This window comes from Columba livia, chromosome 4 (genome assembly GCF_036013475.1).
Source record: "Columba livia isolate bColLiv1 breed racing homer chromosome 4, bColLiv1.pat.W.v2, whole genome shotgun sequence".
NCBI lineage: Eukaryota > Metazoa > Chordata > Aves > Columbiformes > Columbidae > Columba > Columba livia.
The window spans coordinates 205,673-226,728 of record NC_088605.1 but is presented as its reverse complement, the minus strand read 5'-3'; the positions used below and the strand labels follow the sequence as shown (position 1 = coordinate 226,728).

At 58.0% G+C, this 21,056-nt stretch overlaps 2 protein-coding genes and 1 non-coding gene across 32 annotated transcripts in view; 2 read left to right on the top strand and 1 right to left on the bottom strand.

The window, feature by feature from the left end:
- LOC135579298 (uncharacterized) overlaps positions 1–20,242 on the top strand; it is a 38,451-nt gene extending 18,209 nt beyond the window's left edge. Inside the window, exons 2-10 of one of the 18 annotated variants that reach the window (XR_010472011.1) lie at positions 5,136–7,656; positions 10,887–10,940; positions 11,048–12,719; positions 13,608–13,691; positions 14,209–14,288; positions 14,596–15,369; positions 16,263–16,348; positions 16,560–16,676; positions 18,397–20,242. Coding sequence is in view for 8 of the 18 variants with exons in the window: in XM_065060088.1 (XP_064916160.1) it covers positions 7,360–7,660; positions 13,608–13,691; positions 14,209–14,288; positions 14,596–14,859 (729 nt within the window). In the remaining 10 variants the exon portion in view is untranslated. Of the gene's footprint in view, positions 1–5,135; positions 12,720–13,230; positions 13,434–13,607; positions 13,692–14,208; positions 14,289–14,595; positions 15,370–16,262; positions 16,349–16,559; positions 16,704–18,396 lie in introns of those variants that run through there. The other 17 variants (XR_010472012.1, XR_010472010.1, XR_010472007.1 and 14 more) reach the window with 17 other exon arrangements.
- Positions 192–382, top strand: LOC135579485 (U2 spliceosomal RNA). Its single transcript, XR_010472633.1, has one exon. It is a non-coding gene; the product is annotated as a U2 spliceosomal RNA (small nuclear RNA).
- LOC102086631 (aurora kinase C) lies at positions 2,899–7,199 on the bottom strand. Of its 13 annotated transcripts, none has more exons than XM_065060080.1 (8): positions 6,670–6,803; positions 6,255–6,294; positions 6,020–6,068; positions 5,092–5,322; positions 4,488–4,626; positions 4,051–4,199; positions 3,514–3,765; positions 2,899–3,138 (listed from the first exon to the last, which is right to left on the bottom strand). In XM_065060080.1, the coding sequence occupies exons 1-8, from the start codon at positions 6,715–6,717 to the stop codon at positions 2,931–2,933; spliced, it is 1,116 nt and encodes a 371-aa protein (XP_064916152.1). In that variant the 5' UTR covers positions 6,718–6,803; the 3' UTR covers positions 2,899–2,930. The 13 variants fall into 13 exon arrangements, with proteins under 13 accessions (XP_064916152.1, XP_021138217.2, XP_021138218.2 ...); XM_021282542.2 differs by having other exon boundaries at positions 3,514–3,688; XM_021282543.2 differs by having other exon boundaries at positions 3,514–3,688; positions 5,131–5,322.
- Positions 20,243–21,056: the final 814 nt, after the last annotated feature.

Here is a 21,056-nt window from a genome sequence, read left to right as displayed (position 1 = left end):
CGCTGGGATGCGCCGTCGCGGGGGTCTCCGGGCGCGGCGAGGGTCGGTGTTCGCGGATTCCGGTGGAACCGCGGGGAGAGCGAGGGGAACAGAGCGGGAAAGGAGCTCGGGGTTGTTGCGGGCGCGAGGGAGTGACCGTGAGGTGTGAGGGTCTGGCAGTGGATGGGGCGGTGCGGCGGAGGTTGGAGGGTATCGCTTCTCGGCCTTTTGGCTAAGATCAAGTGTAGTATCTGTTCTTATCAGTTTAATATCTGATACGTCCTCGATGAGAGGACTTTATATTAAACGGATTTTTGGGCCTGGGAGTTGGATCCGGAGCTTGCTCCCTCCGCTCCGCGCATCGTCCCGGTATTGCAGTGCCTCCGGGAGCGGTGCACCCCCGCGGGGGACCCTTGCTGGTCAAAGACAGAGCTGGTGCGGTGCTGGGAACGAGGCTGCCCGGTGGGTCGGTGTGGCTTTTCAGCTGCGGGTTGGCCCGTGCGGGCCGCTGGTGTGGCCGATCCCGGGCGGGCCCCTCGGTGCGGGTGACCCCCGCACACGTTCCCTCCCGGCAGGTTTTTAGTTCGCCGTGCAGCCCCCGTGCTTCACGCTGCCGTCCGCCCGTACCGGCCGTGCGGCGCTGCGGGCCCGGGAGGCGCTGCGGGGCCCGTGCGGCGCTGCCACCGCGCTCGTTGCCGCCTCTCGGGACGGAAGCGCCGCCGCCCCGCCGTGCGCCGTGCCGAGCGCGCAAAGCGGGAACCGAGCGCCGGTGCCGCCGGGTGCCGCCGCTGCTGCCGCCCGGTGGCCGCAGCCGGCTCTGCAGCCCGGCCGTGCCGTGCGGCTCTGGCGCCCGGGAGGACAGAATTGCTGCTCCTAAAAAACCCGTTTATTTTAGAAAAGCCAATTACAAAAACCCTCAGGCGCGCCTCTTTTTTTTGGGAGGGGGGTTGAACAGCGAGGGCTCCGGTGAGGGACAAGCGCCCTGCCCTGCTCTGTTTTCACAGGATCAGTGTTGGGGTTGGGAGGGGACTCCAAGGATCATCCCGTCCGATCCCCGCCGGACGAGAAGTTTCTTTTCCAAGGGAGGGAAGTTATGAAATTGAAGAAGTAAAGCGGTGAAATTTATCCCAAGAAACCGAGACAAGAAGAGGGGGAAAGGCCGGTGGGGGGAGGGCTGGGCAGACCGGTGGCACTAAAAGGGATTTACACGCCCGCCTGCCCCGAAAGATCTGGGTTAAATCCGGGTGGTTTTAGGGATGTTTTTGGAGTTGTTTCCTCCCCACCTCCACTGCCGGTGCTGAAAGCAACAAATATTCTCATTTTCATTTAAAAGGAGAAAAGTCCAAAGAAAAAAGAGGGTGTTTTGTTTTTTTTTTTCAGCACTTCGCCTCAAGGCAGTGGCACGAAGCCCCTTTATTAACCATTTCCTCCCCAATTTGGGGTTCTCTAAACTATCCCATTTCCCAGCTTGCTGTTGAAAATGCTCCAAGCGGGACAAACTTCCCCCAGACCACAGAATTAAAAGACCTGACCTGCCGGGTGCGTCCCCAGCTCGCCAGAGCTCCCCCGAGCCTCCTCCCGCGCCCCGCTCGCCCCGGGCAGCCGCCCCCGCTCCGGCAGCTCCTGCGAGCCCGCCCCGTGTTCCTGGGCCGCTCCCGACCCCACGGTGGAGGCGGCAAGCCGGCCCTCGGCACCTCTCGGGTGGCCCCTGTGGCGGATGCGCTCGGCTCGCCCCCCCAGCCGAACCAGCAGCAGTTTGGTGGGGGGTGAGCTCCTTCCAGCGCCAAGGGCCAAGAGCTCCTTCCAGGGGACCCACGAGGAAGCAGAACGGCTACTGAAGGCTGGTGGTTTGTGGGTGCAGGCAGTTTCTTGCAGACTTCTCCTACTGTGTGCACTTTGACTACGAGTCAACCACTTTATTCTATAAACACGACAGCCTGGATGAGCCACTGTGAGCTCTCCCTGCTACATAAGTGAGCTGTATGGCAATGGTTTTACTACTCACAGGTCAGTGGATGAGCCCAATTTAAGTTTAATGTTAACCATTTGGCTTAAGTAGATGCACTCTAGCTTAATTATTTAGAGATAAAAGGTTGTATGATTTTTAATATACTCTTTGCTTCATGTTACTTGGTAAGCTGGATTTGCTAAAATTTTAAAGTTCTGCTCATATTTACCAAAAGCAGCTACAAACCACACTGAACACTTGCAAGATAAGGTCTTGTTTGCACTTTGCTGGGAAGAACGGAACTGTCGGGAAAAACAACGCTCCAAGGCTAACACGGGGGAGACGTTACAGACATCTGCAAAACGGGGCCGATGTCACACTTTGCCGAGAAGAAAGGATTTATTCAGACAAAACAGTACCTGCAAGGCTATGGACCATAAACAGTGTCTGCACCTGAAAAACAAAGGCCCACGTGGAATCGGAGAAAAAAATCCAAGGAGAATCAAGAAGACCTCACAGTGAAGTATTGCTGTTGGACTGAACGATGGTATGAACGTTTGTAAAGATGCAGAGGTCTATGGTTTACTGTGCTCGGGTTGGACCTCTGTGGAGGTACCAGCTTGTGCCAGCCCCGCTGCTCTTCTACTCCGTCTTTTTTCCCCGAGAATTTTGCCGCCCGCCGCCTGCCCGGGGCGCGGGTGCCTCCTGCCCGGGGCGCGGGTGCCGCCTGCCCGGGGCGCGGGTGCCTCCTGCCCGGGGCGCGGGTGCCGCCTGCCCGGGGCGCGGGTGCCTCCTGCCCGGGGCGCGGGTGCCGCCTGCCCGGGGCGCGGGTGCCGCCTGCCCGGGGCGCGGGTGCCGGGCTCGCAGCCGTGTCCCTGCGCCGGCGCTCGGCAGCTGCTGCAGGGCAGTTGCAGCTTTGCTTTTGTTTCATGCAGTAGTTGACGCCTTTGGACGGAACTGTGACACGGATGTTTAGCAAGGGCGCAGGCTGATTTTTATTATATTACTGCAAATCTTTAATAATCCGAGTGTTTGAACTCAGGGGGTGGGGACGCGTAGGCGGGGGGCAGCACCCGGCGGGAGTGGGCGCGCACCCAGGGGTGCTGCAGCACGTCCCGCAGGGGCAGGCGCTGGGCCGGGCTGCGGCGCAGCAGGCGCGAGATGAGATCACAGGCGCCCTCGGACACGGGGGGCGGGAAGTGCAGGTCCACCTGCGGGACGCGGGGGACTCAGGGACCCCGGGAGTGGACGGGGCTCAAGGACACCCCCACCCAGCACCGGTGTCCCTGGCCCCCCAGCCGCGGGTCTCGCCCCACAGCGAGAATGGAGGGTGTGGGGCAGGTGCTGTGTATGTGGGGCCCATATCCTGGGGTCCTGCCCAGCCCTTGGGTTCCCCAGCAGCATGTGGGGCAGGGTCCCCATGGCAGGGGATTCCGGGGGGTGTGAGCTCCCTAAACATGGGGTCTCTGTGGCAGGGTCCCCCCTGTGAGAGCACAGCACGTGAGGCTGGGGGTTGCTCTGGGGTCCTTGTGGGTCCCCGGAGGTGCTCCCCGGGTGGGTGGGGGTCCCTAGGGCGCAGTCCCCACCTTGGTGATGCGGTGGTAGGTCTCGTTGTGGGAGGGGCTCTCGAAGGGGGGGTGCCCAACCAGCAGCTCATAGCAGAGCACCCCCAGGCACCACAGATCCACCTTCTCGTCGTGCTCACGCCCCTCCACCATCTCGGGGGGAAGGTAATCCAGCGTCCCACACAGTGTCCTCCGCCTGGGGGGCACCCCATGAGGAGACACCCCCATGTGTACACGCACCCACCGCCTCTCCAGAGGTACATAAAGGCAGCTCTGTTTTAGGGGGAGCCCTGCCTTGGCATGTTGGGGTCCTCTGGGGTGCTTGTCACCCCCAGGCCGGTGGCGCCATCCCCGTGGGGTCTCAGCCCTTGCTGTGTCCCTGTCCCCACAGGGTGCCCCATGGAGGACCCCCCACAGCGCCCCCACAGCCCTACAGGGCCCCTCCCCAGATCACACCAAAGGGGAGAGGGTGCACAGACGACCCAAAGTCAGTGATCTTCGGCTCCTCCAGCCCCACAGGGTGCTCCCCCAGACCCACAGGCCCCCCCACAGCCGTACTGGAGGGAGGGGGCGTGCACAGACCACCCGAAGTCCGCGATCTTCAGCTCCCCCATCAGCCCCAGCAGCAGGTTCTCAGGTTTGATGTCCCGGTGGATCACCTTCTTCCCGTGGCAGTACAGCAGCGCGTCTGCCGCCTCCTCCATCAGCTGCGGTGACAAAACGAGGGGGTCAGGGCACCCCCAAACTGGTCAGGGGACTGAACAGAGGGTGGCCACTGTGGGTGCGGCAGCAGCTTCTCCATCAGCTGGGGATGGGTCAGGACACCCTCAAACTGACCAGGGGGCCCTTGGGGACCCCAACACCAATTCTTGGGTGGGACCTCAGCATTTGGGGCTGGTCAGGGGGCCCAGACCCCCATGTGTGGGGGTGACCCTGGTGTCTGGGGCGGTTCCAGAGCTCCCCCCTGGGGGTGCCCCATTTCGGGGTGACCTGACCGTGGCGATGCGGGTGGCATCGAAGCGGCCTTGGCGCTGCAGCTCCTTGTAGAGCTCGCCCCCGGGCGCGTACTCCAGGATGAGGAACACCCGCCGCTCATCGTGGAAGTAGTTGTAGAGGCGCAGGATGTTGGGGTGCCTGAGGGGAACAGGGACACATGGTGAGGCCCCAGGACCCCCCACTACCACCCCAGGGTCCCCAGTGCCACCCATGGGCTCTCTGCAACCAACCCCCCCTGTCACCTAGGGGACCCCAGAACACCCCCAGTGTCACCCACCATCACCCCAGTGAGCCCCAGGACACCCCTCCACTGTCACCCCAGGGTGTCCAGGACAGCCCCCACCATGACCCAGAGGACAACAGGACTCCCACACTGTCACTCCGGTGCCACCCACCACCACCCAGGGGGTCTTCTGGGACCTGTTGATATCATACTTGGGACCCCGGGATCCCCTCACTGTCACCCAGTGGGTCCCTGAGTGCCACCTCATCACCCCAGGACCCCCCACCTCATCAGCCCAGGGTCCCCCAGTGCCACCCACCATCACCCAGGAGGTTCCCAGGACCCTACCAGCACCACCCGGGGTCCCCAGGCTCCCCCACCCGCCTCCCCCTGACACCGCCGTGCTTGTGCTTCCTGACTGTAGGTGGGCCATGATCTCGATCTCCCGCCGCAGCTGGTGCTCCACCCCTTCCTTCTCCACCTGGGACTTGAAGAGGATCTTCAGCGCCACCAGGAATTTCGTGCTCTGCTCCCGTGCCAGGTAGACGCTCCCGAACTTGCCCTTCCCCAGCGGCCGCCCAATCTCAAAGTCATCCAGCGTGAAGGTCCGTCTGCAGGGTGGGGGGCAGAGACACACGATGGCGGGGGCACCCCATCATAGGGGGGACACCCCATCATAGGGGGGACACCCAGCACCTGCGCCCACACATAGTCAACACCAACCGCGGTGTCACCCACCAATGCCCAGGGGTCACAGGACCACCGCACTGTCACCCATGGGGTCTCTGGGATGCCCCCCCACTGTCATACTGCGGGTAACTGGGCCCCCCAGTGCCACTCAAAGTGTCCTTGGAGCTCCCACAATCACCCCAAGGTCCTCAGGACACCCCACAGTGCTGCCCACCATCACCCAGGGGGTCTCTGGGACCCCCCAACTTATTATACTTGGGTTCCCAGGACGCCCCACGGACCACAGGACCTCAGGACGTCCCCACTGTCACCCCATGGATCCCGGGAGCCATCCTCATTACCGCAGGGTCCCCTCAGTGCCACCCACCATCACCCCAGGGGGCCCCAGGGCTCCCTTCCCCCCAACACCCAGGGAGTCTCTGGGACCCCACACTGTGGTCCCCAGAAGCTCCCCAGGAGCCCCCCGCTGTCACCAGGGGGGAACTGGCATCCCCCAGTGTCACCCAGTGGGTCCCTGGCACCCCCTCCCCCATCACCCCAGGGTCTCCAGGGTCCCACATCCCCCCAGGGGTCCCTGTTACCCCCAGGCCCCCCAGTTCCGCCCCCACCGTCACTCACTGTGGCGGGGGAGAGGCCTGCAGGGCAATGGGCTGCAGGGGCGCAGCTCCTGGTGGGGAAGGCTCAGCTGCGGGAACCCCCACACACACCCTGGGGGCCCCCGAGGACCCTCCCGTGGGACACAGGCGTCCAGGGACCCCAAGGTAACACCCGCGCCCCCACCAAGGGACCCAGGCGTCCGGGCGCCCCAACTCCTCCCCATGGGGCTCTGTCCCCCGTCCCCCCCTCCCCGTACCTGGCCGGCGCTCCGGCGGGAGCGGCTCCTCGCGGCGAACCTGCGGCCCGGCCGGGGAGGGGGGTCACCCCGAGACACCCCCGCAGGGGTGGGGGACCCCAACACCCTCCCCAGGGACAGGACACCCCCCAAAAAGGGCCCGGGGGTGCCTGAGCGCACCTCCCTAGGACGGGGCCACCCCCAGGGGTCAGCGCGGTCCCAAAGCGCACGGGAACCGCCCGGAGGGTGCCCCAGGGATGGGGCCCAGGGGACACCCCGAGACCCCCTCCCAAGGACGGCCCCCCCCCGGAGGGGTTTGGGGCACTCCGAGACCCCCCATCCCAGGGACCGGGACACTCCAGAAAGGGCAGCGTCACCCCGAGTGTCCCCGGGGAGACACCCTGGCAGGGGAACGTGGCGGGGGAGGGGGTGTCACCTCGGGCAGGCTGGGCACGCCGGGGTCCGCGTTCTCTTTCTGCGCCATCCTGGGGCGGGGAGGGGACACAGCGTCACCACGGGACCCCAGCCCCTCGGGACCCCCAACCACGCGGGACACGCTGTCCCTGGATCCCCAGCCCCCCGGGATCGCCCAGCCCCCCGAGCCCCCCGGGACACGCTGTCCCCGGATCCCTAGTCCCCCGGGAACCCCGTTCCCCGGACCCGCTGTCCCCGGTCCCCGCCGCCGCGCTCTGCGCCCCCTCCCGCCGCCGCCTTCAAACCCGCCCCTCGGCAGGCACGCACCGCCCGCCCATTGGTCCCCGCTGAGGACGGCCCCGCCCCCACCCGCTTTCCTCCCCACCCGCCTTCCTCCCGCCCCGCCGCGCTTACGCCGTTTCTCATTGGCCAGCCACGCCGCCCGTCTGGCGGGCGGGGCGGGAGCTCAGCGCTGATTGGCTGCCGGGCGGCGGCGATCGGGCTAGACGGTTGTTGTGCGGGGGCGTTGTGAGGGGACACGGTGGTTCCCGGGGTGCGGACGGGCCGGGCCGGGGGTCGCCCTGCCGAGCAGAGAGCGGCCGTGCGGGCAGGGAGTGCGGGAAGGGGAGCGGCGGGGCTGGCGCCTCCGGCTTGTCAGAGGGAAGCTGAGGCAGCGCGGGCAGCGTGTGAACTCAGACAGGCTGCAGGTTCAATGAGCCGCAGCGCTGGTGGAACGATGAGTCTCTTGCAGAGCTCACGGGTGGACCTGGCGTTCAGTAAGAATTCTCTTCAAGCCTTTCATTTCTTTTTGTGGCTATTGCTGCTTTACGTGAAGCACCTGATTCCATTGGAGCCCCTGTGTGCACAGGGGCACTTCTGCAGCGGCACCGGCGTCAGTGCCAGCGGCCGGGGCTCCTGCCCAGGGACACGGGCTCGTCCCGCCCCGCGCTGGGCAGGACACGGTGCGGCCTGCCGCGCTGGCACGGGACACACGGCGAAGAGAATAGCAGTGAGTACGTACTTTATCAAGAGAGTCTTGACAGTTAATGATGAATCCTACTCCAGCTGTTGCCTTGTCATGATTTCTGGAAACCCTGGCTGTCTGTCTCTTCCCCTTTTCTGGTAAAGTTGTGGATTTCTTGCCAGTATGTTACAATCAGGTGTTGATTCTGGAGATGTTGAACATGCCCGAGGAAAGCTGTAAATACAGTGAAACTGGTGATTTGTAAAGTACAGCGACACGGACTGCATCTCTGGTTTTCAGTACTTTGTTCTGAGTGGCATTTGGGAAACGTAAAACAGGAAAAGCCAGCTGCAAGAATTCGAAACTGGCTACAGGGTTATGTTGTGGGTTTTTTAACAAATTTAATTAGACTCTGGAAATATATTTTTTACCTTTGTAGCATCTATAAAATTAACAAGATTTGCAGAAACTGTTGTCAGCTGTAATAGGAAAAAAAGCAAAAGTAACTTTGCCTTTGGTTCAGAGGCGGTATTTCAGAACCAGAAATGGAGATGAAGCTTTGCGTGGGAGGGAGATCAGCTCGGCACTGGGGAAGCTCCTTTTCCCAGGGTTTCCTGCAGCACAGACTCGGGCGTGGATTCCAGAGATTCTAAAATGTCAGTTTATCTGCCAGGCCCAGTGTAGAGCAGCTCGAGCTGCTGCTCCTGCAGAGGGACCGGAGCAGGAAGAGTCCCGGGCAGCTCTGCCCGCACGGCCCCGTCAGCCCAGGTTCTGGTGTTGGGTTGGTGTTCTGCACCCGCAGCTCTGGGTGAGACCCGGTCGGACGCGGTTCTGTCCCCTCGCGGTGTGACGGACGCGGCTCCGCTCCCGGGGACACGTCGGTACCTGTGACCCAGAGCTGGGCACGGCTCCGCGCTGGGACGCCTGTGCTGGGCACCAGCAGCACCTCAGACCGCTGCCAACGAGACGCCTTTTCCACTGTCGTCTCGCGGGGGTGGGGGAGTGAGGATAAAAGTGACAAAAGCAGCTGGATAGTTCAACTTGTTTCAGAAAAGCCCCAACATTCCAAAGCCAACCGCAAAGCCAAACATATTCCTGTGCATGCGAGTTTTTCAGGCAGTTCCGGTGGACTGGAGAGTCTTTTAAAAAAATGCAGTAAAGGCAGCAAGCATGGGGACCAGCAGCCAGTAACAGCAGTGAGGCAAGTGTTGATCGGTTAAATCAGCTCGTCTCACGTTCTGATAATGCTCTGTTAACTTTCCAGCTGCCCGGCATCCCGCCCATCGGCTGCGGCAGCTCGGCCAGCTGTGCTCGTGTCTTTGGCTGGGGTTTGCTTGTTTGGTTTTGGTTGTTGTTTGTCGTGTGTGGGTTGTTTGTTTGTTTAACCAGGACTCAAAATGAATGGGGCAAAAGAGAAGAAGGAGAACTGGAAAGAGCAGGCCAGGCCGGATAGACGCTTAGAAATAAATATTTAGGGGTGGCAATGGCACTTGCCACAGTAATTATCCACATTTCCTACAGGTCTATTCTAATTATATACTAATAATTTATCAATTTCTTTCAATAATTTCATGAAGACATATGTTCAGAAAATATTTTATTCTGAAAAAATATTCTATATTCGGGTAGTATTTTCCTGTCCGCAAAGAAAAGCTGCTCTTACAGTTCATCTTATGATTGTCTGGCTGAAAGACACGATTTACATACAAGTTTCCAGCAAAGCACAACAAGCCACAATAAGTCACTGTTAGGGAACAGGCTGCCTTAGCTTATCTAATTACTGAGTATACGGCTTCGTACAGAGCCTGGTTATTAACGGCTGGTGTAGAACTCGCTCAGCATAAGGGAGTTTGCCCAGCGCAGCGGTGAGCTGAGAACCCGCAGCCTTCTGTTTGTGAAGGACAAAGGGCTCAGAGCGCTCCGGACAGGGAGCTGCCGAGAGGGGAGCAGGACGGGCCTGACGGGACGGGACGGGACACACAGGGCTGGCGTGGAACCGCAAATAACTTTTGATCTGCAGCTGCAAAACAGGAACTTGCAGGTCAGGACTTGGACCGACGGCCCCATCTGAGGAGAATGAGAGATTCCATGGAGCAGGGAGAGCCCCGGCTCTAGTGGTTGTGCTAACACGAATCAGCTTTGACCAGACCGATTTTGATAAGAAGAGAAACCTTTTAGGAACTATTTATATAATTGTAAATATTTTTTGAAATAAGTTGTTTGGCAATACAAAAACTATGTTTTAACCTTAAAAAATAGGTTTTCTGGTAACATTTTGGCTACTTGATATTTCCATTTGTTTCATGGATGAGAATGTAAGACAGAGCTGCTGACCAGGACAAAACAAAGGGGTTTTTGTGGTGTGATGACTTCCCGCTGTCCAACCTCAGGCTCTGCTGTGCAGAACCTCGCTGGGCTCCCCCGGCCCTCAGCGTCGCACACGGACACAAAGGGGAGAAAGCAGCTGGTTTGGGGACAGAAACGGAGATGAAGTTTCTGTTCCTGGCCTGAAAACAGGCTCATGTGGCCGACTTTGGGGCTCGGGAACAGGTTGAGTTGTGCGGCTCTGGGCTCAGAAATAGAGGTCAAATCCTGTGGTTTGGGACTGGAGAGCAGGCTCAGCAGCCGGGTTTGGGCTCAGAAACGGGCACTAAGTGAGCTGGTTTGGGGCCAAAAGCAGCAGCTTACACTCCTTAGAACAGTTAACTAATCAATCATACAAACTCAGTAATATTTTTACAATGTACAATGATGATGTTTAATCCCAATATTCAGTTTTTCGCAGCAATTGGTTTAACAACCTTGTCAAAAGCCCGGACTGTTGGAAGCAGCTGGAGCTTGTCAGGGGAATTATAGAATCATTTGGTTTGGAAGAGACCCTCAGGATCATGGAGACCAACCCTAACCCACCCCAGCACTGCCCCCTGTCCTGAGAGCCTCATGTCCGTCTGTCCAGCCCTCCAGGGCTGGTGACTCCAGCACTGCCCTGGGCAGCCTGTTCAATGCCCCACAGCCCTTTGGGGAAGAAATTGTTCCCACATCCAACCTCAACCTCCCCTGGGCAACTTGAGGCCGTTTCCTCTGCTCCTGGCGCTTGTTCCTGGGGAGCAGAGCCCGACCCCCCTGGCTCCAAGCTCCTTTCAGGCAGTTCAGAGATCAGAAGGTCTCCCCTCAGCTCCTGTTCTCCAGCTGAACCCCCAGGTCCCTCAGCCGCTCCATCACACTTGTGCTCCAGCCCCTCACCAGCTCCGCTCCCTTCTCTCCACTCGCTCCAGCACCTCAAGGGATGTCCTGCAGTGATGGGCCCAAAACTGACCCCAGGATTCAAGGTATAACACAGTATTCAAGAAGTACTGTTGAGCCTGACGCCAGCTCTTGCTCAGTTAGAAACAACCCAAGGTCTACTTCTCTGCACAGCTCTGTGTTTCCTCTTCAGATTCTGTCATGAGGAGTCCCCAGAGCTTCTCTCTGAGGACCTCCCTGGGTCTGAATAACCGAGGAACATCTCTGTATCTGCCCAGAACCCAGGGATGGAGGCACGCTGCTTTGGCGGCCCTGCCGGAGAACAAGCTCACCTGGGTGCTCGCAGGTCACCCGAGGCCTCTGCTATGAGGCGGTTCACGACACCACCGGGCAAGCAGCCGTCCTCTCCCTGCAAGGCACGCTCCAGCTCCCGGTGTGTGTCCACCCGGTCGCCCTGGGGACAGACCACAAAGGGCAGCGATGGGACTCGCTTTGCCCTCGTTCCCAGGGAGCCACCAGGGACCCACTGTCCTCCAAACCATCTGTGGGACACGGGCACGAGGCACGGGCTGCAGGCATCGCGTCGGGAGAGCCACGGGCAACGGCAAGATCTTCTGCGGCAGCTCTGAGACAAGCAGAGAGCCAGGGAGGGACACGGACCCCACCAGGGGAAGAGGCCGTGGGGGTCACTCCTGAGGACGGGGAAGGTGGCGGTCAGACGGAAGGTGCCAGGCGGGCAAGGGGAGGGCGTGGGGACCAGCCCCTGCCCCGAGGAGGAGAAGCCATGAGCACCCTGCACCCGGTGTCGCTCCTCGCACAGGCAGGAGCCCCGGGCTGCTGGGACAGCTCCAAACCAAAGCTCAGGAGGGGCCTTGGGTAGCTGGGGAAGGGCGCTGGGGAGAAGCTGGGGCTGACGGCAGAGGCCCTGCCCTGCCCGGGAGAGAGCTGAGAGCTCCTGGGGACAGGAGGGAGGCAGCAGCGACATTAGTCCCACCTGAGCGGCAGGATCAGCGCTTGGGGACACAGCTTGCGGGGCAGAGATGGCGTCAGACAAGATCCCTCCTCTGCCGTGGAACCTCTTGTGTTTGAACCCATTAACCCCTTGTCCTCATTGGTTGTCACCGAGAAGAGCCTGGCTCCATCCTCCTCACACTCACCCTTTATATATTTGTAAACATTAATAAGGTCACCCCTCAGTGTCCTCTTGTCCAGCTCCAGAGCCCCAGCTCCCTCAGCCTTTCCTCACACGGGAGATGCTCCACTTCCTCCAGCATCTTGGTGGCTGCGCTGGACTCTCTCCAGCAGTTCCCTGTCCTGCTGGAACTGAGGGGCCACAGCTGGACACAATATTCCAGGTGTGGTCTCCCCAGGGCAGAGCAGAGGGGCAGGAGAACCTCTCTGACCTACTGACCACCCCCTTCTAACCCACCCCAGGTCCCATTGGCTTCCTGGCCACAAGGGCCCAGTGCTGGCTCATGGTCACCCTGCTGTCCCCAGGACACCCAGGTCCCTTTCCCCTACACTGCTCTCTAATAGCTCATTCCCCAACTTACACTGAACCTGGGGTTGTTCCTGCCCAGATTCAACACTCTGCACTTGCCCTTGTTCTATTTCATTAAATGTTTCCCCACCCAGATTTGCCCAGACTAGATGATCTTTCGAGGTCCCTTCCAATCTCTAACATTGGGGGGGGGCGGGGGGGGGGGGCGGTGCCGGGCGCGTGGGGGGAGGGGGCGGTGGCGGACGCGGACGGGATTGGCTCCTGCGCGGGATGGGCGGGGCCACGCTGCAGAAGCGCGCGGGCCGAGGAGCGCGTGCCGCGGTGCGGCGGCGGGAGCAGCGCGCGAGGAGCGGCGGGGCCGGCGGTGAGCGAGGGGCGGGCGGACAGCGGGGAGACTGGACGGGGCCGCCCCGGTCCCGGCTGAGGGGGGAGGCTGGAGGGGGAGGGACGGGCTGGGTTCGGCAGGAGGAAGGCGAGGGGCAGCCAGCCGCAAGAGCGCGGCCCCGGGCCGGGCAAGGGGGAAACACGCGGGCGGCTGTGAGGGAAGGGAGCCCCGGGCTGAGCGCTGCGCGGGGCTCGGGCGGGGCCGTGGGGCGGAGGGGGGAGCCCGCGGTGCCGCAGGGCAGAGGGAGGAAAGCGAGCGGGAGGGGGCAGCGCCGGGTCGGGAGCGGCGCGGGCGGGGCCGGGGCCGCCGTGGGGGCGCCAGGGGGCGCGAGGGGCGGGGGCGGTGCTGCCGCGGGGAGGGGCCGGGAACGGGGGGAGCGGCGGGAGCGGCGGAGGAGCCTGAGGGCGGGACGGCGCGGAAGGAGCTTGGGCGGGAAAGGCTGAGGGAGCTCAGGGAGGGGTGACATCGGGGAGGCTTTGGCGGGAAAGGCTGAGGGAGCTCAGGGAGGGGGGACATCGGGGAGGCTTTGGCGGGAAAGGCTGAGGGAGCTCAGGGAGGAGATGGCGTCGGGGAGGCTGCAGTGGGCAATGCTGAGGTAGCTCAGGACGGGATGGCACTCAGGTGTGGTTTCAAAGGGAAATGCTGAGGTACCTTGAGGAATGGACGCTGGGCTGGGAACTATGAACACATCAGGTTGGTTCAGAGAGTGTTCATGACAGAAATTTGTGCAGTGAAGGATTCCAGCAAAGAGAGGGAGAAGAGCCAAACTTAGATCAGGCCTCCTAGGCCGCCTGCAGGTTTGGGGGCAGGGATGACGAGGTTGTTAATCCGGTCCTGACTGTTTCTTTCTCTGTCCCTCTCTTGCAGAAGAGGCGGTTGACCTGCAATTCCAGAGCGAGGAGAAGCAGAACTTGGCATGGCCTCTGAAATCCTCCTTTAATCTGGGCTCAGGTAAGCTGGAAGCAGGGGCCATAGGCTGGGGTTTGGGAGGTGGGCGGGTGAGAAGTGATCCAGGTATTTGACTGAAGCGCCTGGGAGTTCATTTGTAGTTGCTGCCTTACTTGGTTTTACACTGACTTTCGCATTATCTTTTCATTACGTAGAATTTTCTGTTCTGACATTGAAGTCTAAACTTCTTTGGAAATCCGTCCGCTGTCCCAGTCTCAGCTCGTGGCACTTCCGCTGTCTCGTGGCCCGCGTTTCAGTGCACGAGTTCGCGCCCTGGGCCTTGCATTTTAACTGACGAGCCGTCACTTTCTGCATGATGTACACTATGTTTTTATCACCATATTTTCTGTGAATATTTTCTTTGGTTCCCCTTTATTTTGTTTTTCTTGTCCTTAACAGGCAGCTTTGAGAGCTCTCTAAGTAAAAGTGATACCTTTTTGCCTTCTTATTGCTCTTTTCGTGCTACGAGCAGCCACCCTCGTTATGCTCAGTCTCAGGCTTTTCTTCCTTTCTTGCCCAGGTTCAGAATACTGGGAATTCCAAGCTTCAAGTTTCCTGTGGAACGTTGCGGGAGACCTCGATAACGTGGCACTGAGGGAGGTGATGAAGAGAAACAATACCTGTTCCTTTTCCGTTTCGAGACGTTATTTTTTACCTTCCTGGTGCTGTGAGATGATTTGCAATCTTGCGCTAGCATCTGCCTGGAGGAGAACACGGACGCTTTGGGTGCCTCCTCCAGAATACTTGCTCTGTGGTTCTGGGGATGTCCAGGCTTCGAGGGGGGGGGATAGGGGAGCGTAAATGTTATGGGGCCTCCCGGGATGTCTGCAGGTGTGGGTGACCCGTGGCTGGGACGGGGATGCCAGGGTTGTCAGTCTTGCCCTGAATCTCTGTCCCTCTCTTGCAGCACCTGACCGAACGGAGGAGCAAGTGGACGGGAAGTTCCTGCACCACACACAGATCACATTTATCGCTCTCGCCCTCAGAGACCCGGAGATCCAAACCGTTCGCATGGTGCCTTGAAGCAGCCTGTGCTCATGCGCTTCTCCAGGGGGAAGGCGGAATGGCAGTGACTGGCCACATTGAGCCACAGGGTGCACACTCTGCAGCTGTCAAGCCCAGCTCTGCGTCAGCTCACACCTGCACTTTTTCACTGCACATGCAAATCTGAGTTGTCGCTGGTTGTCGCAGCGTTTGGCTTTGGTGAGGACAGCGTGTGTTTGTCAGCAGTTGGTGTAGGTGGAATCTGGAGGAGAAAGCGATATTTCCGTGCCAGAACTGGTTGGTGTTTGCATGGTATTGTGCCGGTTGTTCCCGCAGGCGATCAGTGCTGGAGTGTTATTGCAGGAAAGGGGATTTTGGAGGCTTGTCTGTGAGATGCACCAGAGGCAGCAGCTGAAAGCGAAAGGCTGAGATTTGGAGGGTTTGTGGGTGGTTTTGGGCGGTTGTCAGCTGAAGAGTTGGCTGTTTGCAGGTGAGGTGTAGGGCAGAGGGTGAAGCTGACTTTGCCTGGGCGGCGCAACTGGCTGGGTGTGCAGAGCTGAGGAGAGCGGGCTGCTGCGGGTGACCCTAAAGCTGGAGAACCGGCCGGCAGCTCCAGAGGCTCCCGCTGCCGGGCAGGGCCGTGCAGGCCAGTGCCCTGGGGCACAGCGACGTGACCTCCGCAAGGACCAAAGAGCAGGTGAGGACCGTGGGCATTTGTACTGAGCTGTGACATCTCTAACCTGTGACATTGGGGTCCAGCAAGTACCAAAGAGCAGGTGAGGGCCGTGGGCATTTGTACTGAGCTGTGACATCTCTAACCTGTGACATTGGGGTCCAGCAAGTACCAAAGAGCAGGTGAGGGCCGTGGGCGTTTGTACTGAGCTGTGACATCTCTAACCCGTGACATTGGGGTCCAGCAAGTACCAAAGAGCAGGTGAGGACTGTGGGCATTTGTACTGAGCTGTGACATCTCTGACCCGTGACACTGGGGTCCAGCAAGTACCAAAGAGCAGGTGAGGGCCGTGGGCATTTGTACTGAGCTGTGACATCTCTAACCCGGGACATTGGGGTCCAGCAAGTACCAAAGAGCAGGTGAGGGCCGTGGGCATTTGTACTGAGCTGTGACATCTCTAACCTGTGACATTGGGGTCCAGCAAGTACCAAAGAGCAGGCGAGGACCGTGGGCATTTGTACTGAGCTGTGACATCTCTAACCTGTGACATTGGGGTCCAGCAAGTACCAAAGAGCAGGTGAGGGCCGTGGGCATTTGTACTGAGCTGTGACATCTCTAACCTGTGACATTGGGGTCCAGCAAGTACCAAAGAGCAGGTGAGGACCGTGGGCATTTGTACTGAGCTGTGACATCTCTAACCCGTGACATTGGGGTCCAGCAAGTACCAAAGAGCAGGTGAGGGCCGTGGGCATTTGTACTGAGCTGTGACATCTCTAAGGCGTGTGCGAGGGGCTGGGGCCAAGGCAAGGTGGGCGCGCTGTGGGGTGTGTGGGGGTGTCAGCCCCCAGACTTGTCCCCTGTCTGACTGTAGTGCCCGTGGGCTGGTGTAGCTCAGTCCTCCGTGTGTTTCTCTTCAGGTGGAGCAGCGTGCGAAGGAAAAAGGAAGCAGAGGAAGACGGTGAGCCTGCGAGGAAGAGTGTAGCGAGTCTGGCGTGGACTCACGGTAAGGTGCCGTGAGAGACATTAATTACAAACTCAGGTTTGCGTTTATACTCGCTATGAAGCTCGCTCAAGCATTTGCTGATTAGCTAGGTTAGACATTACATAAGCGATGTATTTTGTGTTCCCACCAAAGTTGCTGCCAGTAACACATCTTTTGTCTATCATAATCTGTCCCTGCTGGGGTAGCTCAGTCCTCCGTGTGTTTCTCTTAGGGGAGCAGCGTGCAAAGGAAAAGCGAGGAAGGAGGCAGAGTGATGGATACAGAGGGTTGGAGCGCACCTGCCGGCCAGGAGGGATCAGGGAAGAAGACACCGGTGGTGGAACCGCAGGTCAGGATTGCTCAAGGAGGGAGAAAGGTGACTGTGGCCATATGGGTTTTTCTAGCTCACACACCAATGAAAACAGTTTGGATAATGAAAGAAATGTATGCAAAACCGATAAGTAAAGGCAGAGAATGTTTATATGCTGTGTATGGGATAGACCTGAAGGTGTATTTATTCCTACGACAAAGGAGAATTCGCAATGGTAATTAACTGAGGATGTGAATTTCCAGATTGCATTGGCAACATACGCAGGGAACATATCAGTTTATTACCCTCAACATAAAGTGTGGGCTGAAACTGGTAATTTACCGTTGTGCAGCAAACGCTGCTGTCAGCAACGACCAGTAAGTGACAAGACTGTAATTACTGATGGCTCTGGTCGCTCACGTGAGTTGTAATGACGTGGCTGAACTCAGATACCCAGTGCTGCAAACACAAGGTAGAGAAAGAGACCAAGGGTCCAACAAGTTCCTGAGCTGACAGCTGTTGGGATCGCTTTGAGGTGTTCTGTGACAAACCTTGGAATGTTGGAACTGGCTCATATTTTGCAGCTGGCGTACTTAACCACCTGGAAGCTTCTTTTCTTAAGGAAGAGGACAATCCTCTTTCGATGGCTGAATTGAGAATGCTATGGTTTCTAGTAAATCACAGACATCATGGTTTTTATGCAGTGCACACCCGCTCTCGCACGGCCCTTCCAGGACCTCTTGCGGAAGGCAATAGGAGGGCCGATGCACAAGCTGTGCCGCTCACTGTGCCTGAAGCCTTGCAGCAAGCTAAATGATCACATGAATCCTTTCACCAGAGTGCAAAGGCGTTAAAACGACAATTTCAAATGACAGTGGATCAGGCCAGGAGCGTTCTTATGTCCTGCCCTGACTGCCAGCAGTCGGCACCCGTGCCGTGCACAGAGGGTGTGAATGCAGGAGGGATTGCTGCCAGTGAAGTACGGCCAGCTGGGGTAACGCGTTGTTCTGAATGGGGTAAATACGTACGTGTTTCTGTACGCGCTCATTCCGGATTTCTCGTTGCTGCTGCACACGCTGGTGAAAGAGCACGAGACGTCTGTGACGTTGGTTGACATGTTCACTGTTTGAGGAGTTCCACGATATGTAAAACCAGAGGAAAGCGGAACGCACGCTGGATTAGAGGAGCGATCCCCCGAGTGCCCAGCGCGCTGTAATAGAAGTGCCTGCTGTTTAACACTTTCAAAACAGTGATAGCGAGTCTGTTTGCCGACTTTCCGGTATCATGTTCTGGCGACGAGGATGGGATGATCTGCCTGACCTGCCGTGGTCCCCAGGGTCTCTGGGACCTTGTGCCGGCACCGGGGAGTTCCCGGAAGGGACCACGGATCCTGGGACCAGCTCGGACGCGGGTGAAACCCCATCAGTGAGATGAGGCGCTTTCACTGTCTGGTTGGGCTGGCACGCTGCCTGCGCGAGACGTGGGCGACACGGCGCGTGGGGTCTGCGCGTTTGGGTAAACCGGGGAACTTCAAAAGAAATAAAAAATTAAAGAGGAAAATGAGAAAACTATAAATAAAAGAAAACACGAGGGAACAGTAATTTGGTAAAGGTACCTGTAGTGATTTTGCTGTTTTTGCCTTAGCGATTGTAGGATTGTGTCTTCAGTGATCTGTTGTTGTTGTTACTTGTGTCTTGGGTGATTTTATAGTCCAGTACTTACAGTTCTCCAATTGTCTGTTACTGTGATTGTGAAACAGGTGGTGGTACAATCGACAGGAGGGATTTGGAAGAAATTCCCCCCGGTTGTATTTTGTGACACTGGAAAAGGATCGTTTGACTCGCTGGGGAACAGCAACCAGGGGAATCTGATTGAATATTGTAATTAATGGTGGCCACTGTAAATAATATTAACATGCTGCACAGGTCTAGGTGGGTATACTTGGAGATGTGTAGTATAGTACCGCACTACATGTAATATATAATAAGATGTATATTTTAAATCACATATTGCTTATTACATAATGTGTATTACACAATACATAATGTTACATATGCATTGTATTTATCCCCGTCAGATCCATTTGTTTTGAAAAAGGATAATCAGAAGTTGAAACCAGTAAAAGGTTTGTTGAAGAGCAGCTATTGGTGTAGAGTACACAGAGCACACGGGATCAGAACTGTCCCGCGGTCGGTCCAGGGTGGCATCCTGATGTCCTTACATCGGGGACAGGCTGCATTGCTATGGACGGTGCATTTCATACGGGATTAGACGCGCTGTGCCTAAAGCTGTAAATACGCCAAAACCTTCTGAGATTAAACAGGATCGTGAGGAGTCTCCCACTGAGTTTTTACACCGTCTTAAACCGACAGCTCAGAAATATATTAATATAGGTCCTGACCTGGAGAACAGAGAAATAGAATTCTTAGTTGACTGGGTGCTCATTATTCAGTGTTAAACACTGTGCAGGGAATATTAAGTAGCGATTCTGTAACAGTTATGGGTGCCACAAAAACTGCAAAACACGGCCCTTTAACCCGCTGCTTAGAATGTTTGTGTGTGGAGCGTGGTACTTATTGATTGTGTGCCGTGTGTCTTCTCTTGTGCACAACGAATGGTTGACAGAAGCTTTAGTGGTGCAGTGGCTGTGCAGTTACACGCTGCTGTGGCTGCAGTTGTTGAACAAAGAAGGGGAGATGTGGCCGGGTTGTGACATCAGTTGTGAGAAACTGCAAGAGTCACAGCGTGAGAACAAGCGCTGGTGGAACAACACAAGCAGCAAAGACTGTGTGGGACATGAACTGTCAGGGACAGAGGGATTGATACGGGATTGGGACATCAGGGACAGGGATTGATATGGGATCGGTACATCAGGGACAGGGATTGATACGGGATTGGTACATCGGGAACAGAGGGATTGATACGGGATCGGTACATCAGGGACAGGGATTGATACGGGATTGGGACATCAGGGACAGGGATTGATATGGGATCGGTACATCAGGGACAGGGATTGATACGGGATCGGTACATCAGGGACAGAGGGATTGATACGGGATTGGGACATCAGGGACAGGGATTGATACGGGATTGGGACATCAGGGACAGGGATTGATATGGGATCGGTACATCAGGGACAGAGGGATTGATACGGGATTGGTACATCGGGAACAGAGGGATTGATACGGGATTGGTACATCAGGGACAGAGGGATTGATACGGGATTGGTACATCAGGGACAGAGGGATTGATACGGGATTGGTACATCAGGGACAAAGGGATTGATAAACAGGGACAGGGGTTGATACGGGATTGGTACATGAGGGACAGAGGTTCGTGATGTTTCAAATGCAAACCTGAGTTTGTATTAAATGTCTCTTCGCATCTCAAAGAGTGTCTGTGCCTCACTTGCTACACCCCTTTATCTGTTTCCCAAATTGCGATTTAAACTGTATTTACCATTGTAAAAATAAAGCTTTCCCCCCTTAATTTTTGTCACATATTGTAATTAGAATTAATAGACATATTGAAGCCCGTCCTAGCTGAACTGGAGAAAAGACAGCAGCCATGTGTATTTTTAAATAAAGAGTAAATCAAGTCTGCTAGCTCGTTATCTTTAAGCGTTTTACTGTGGTCACGTCCCTCCCCAGGTTTTGTGTCTGTCGTGTCAAGGTCTGACACCCACGGCCACAGGGATGAACCACCACGGGCACAGCACCAGGAACCCGCCTGTGCTGTGCTGTGCGGTCCGTTTCCCAGGGAGCCCGCGGGGTGTCCCCACAGCCGCAGACACAGGTGACCCGGCTGGGTGGTGCCCGCAGAGCACAGTTTGTGTGACCCGACCCGCTGGGCTGCCTGGGAAAGCCGGGACAAAGGGCCGGGCCGGGGCAGCGGGAGGTTGGTTCCAGCTCACGGAGCAGCTCGCAGCGGCTGCGGAAACAGCCCCGAGCCGGGACGTGCCCCCGGCCGTGTGCTCCCGCCCCACCGCGCGGGTGTCCTGGCTCTGGGCATCGTGGCGCAGGATCGTTTGAGAACCGTTCCTGACCGTGGCTGAGGGCTGGGACTGCCCCGTAACTGCCCAGAGCCGAGTTGTTGCTGCAGACAAGACACGGGCACAGGCACAGGCAATATATTTTACTAGGCCAGAAGACATCTTGAGGAAAAACAAAACTTTATAAATGTCGGGGTTTTATCTGCTATCAGTGTGTCTGCCGCGTGCGCGGCTCCGGGAAAGCGCGTTCAGGGAGCTCCGGCTGCCCCCGGGCCAAGAAAAGGCCCGCGCTGCGGGGCCCGGGGGGCGCTGCGTGACCGCGCCCGGTGCTGCCGCCTGGTGGCCACAGCCCGGTACTGCAGCTGGGGAGCGGCGCGCTGTGCCCGTGCCGGGGGACGAGGGGGCGCTGCCGCTGCGGGCGGGGTCGT

Bases quoted from the DNA above. Each gene is read 5' to 3' on its own strand.
- LOC102086631 (XM_065060075.1), bottom strand. From the start codon at position 6,717: ATGGCGCAGAAAGAGAACGCGGACCCCGGCGTGCCCAGCCTGCCCGAG. The intron at 6,295-6,669 runs GTGACACCCCCT...GCCGGGCCGCAG, and splicing joins GCGTGCCCAGCCTGCCCGAG to GTTCGCCGCGAGGAGCCGCT. The intron at 4,627-5,091 runs GTGGGGGAGCCT...TGTTCCCCTCAG, and splicing joins GCGGTGTCAGGGGGAGGCGG to GCACCCCAACATCCTGCGCC.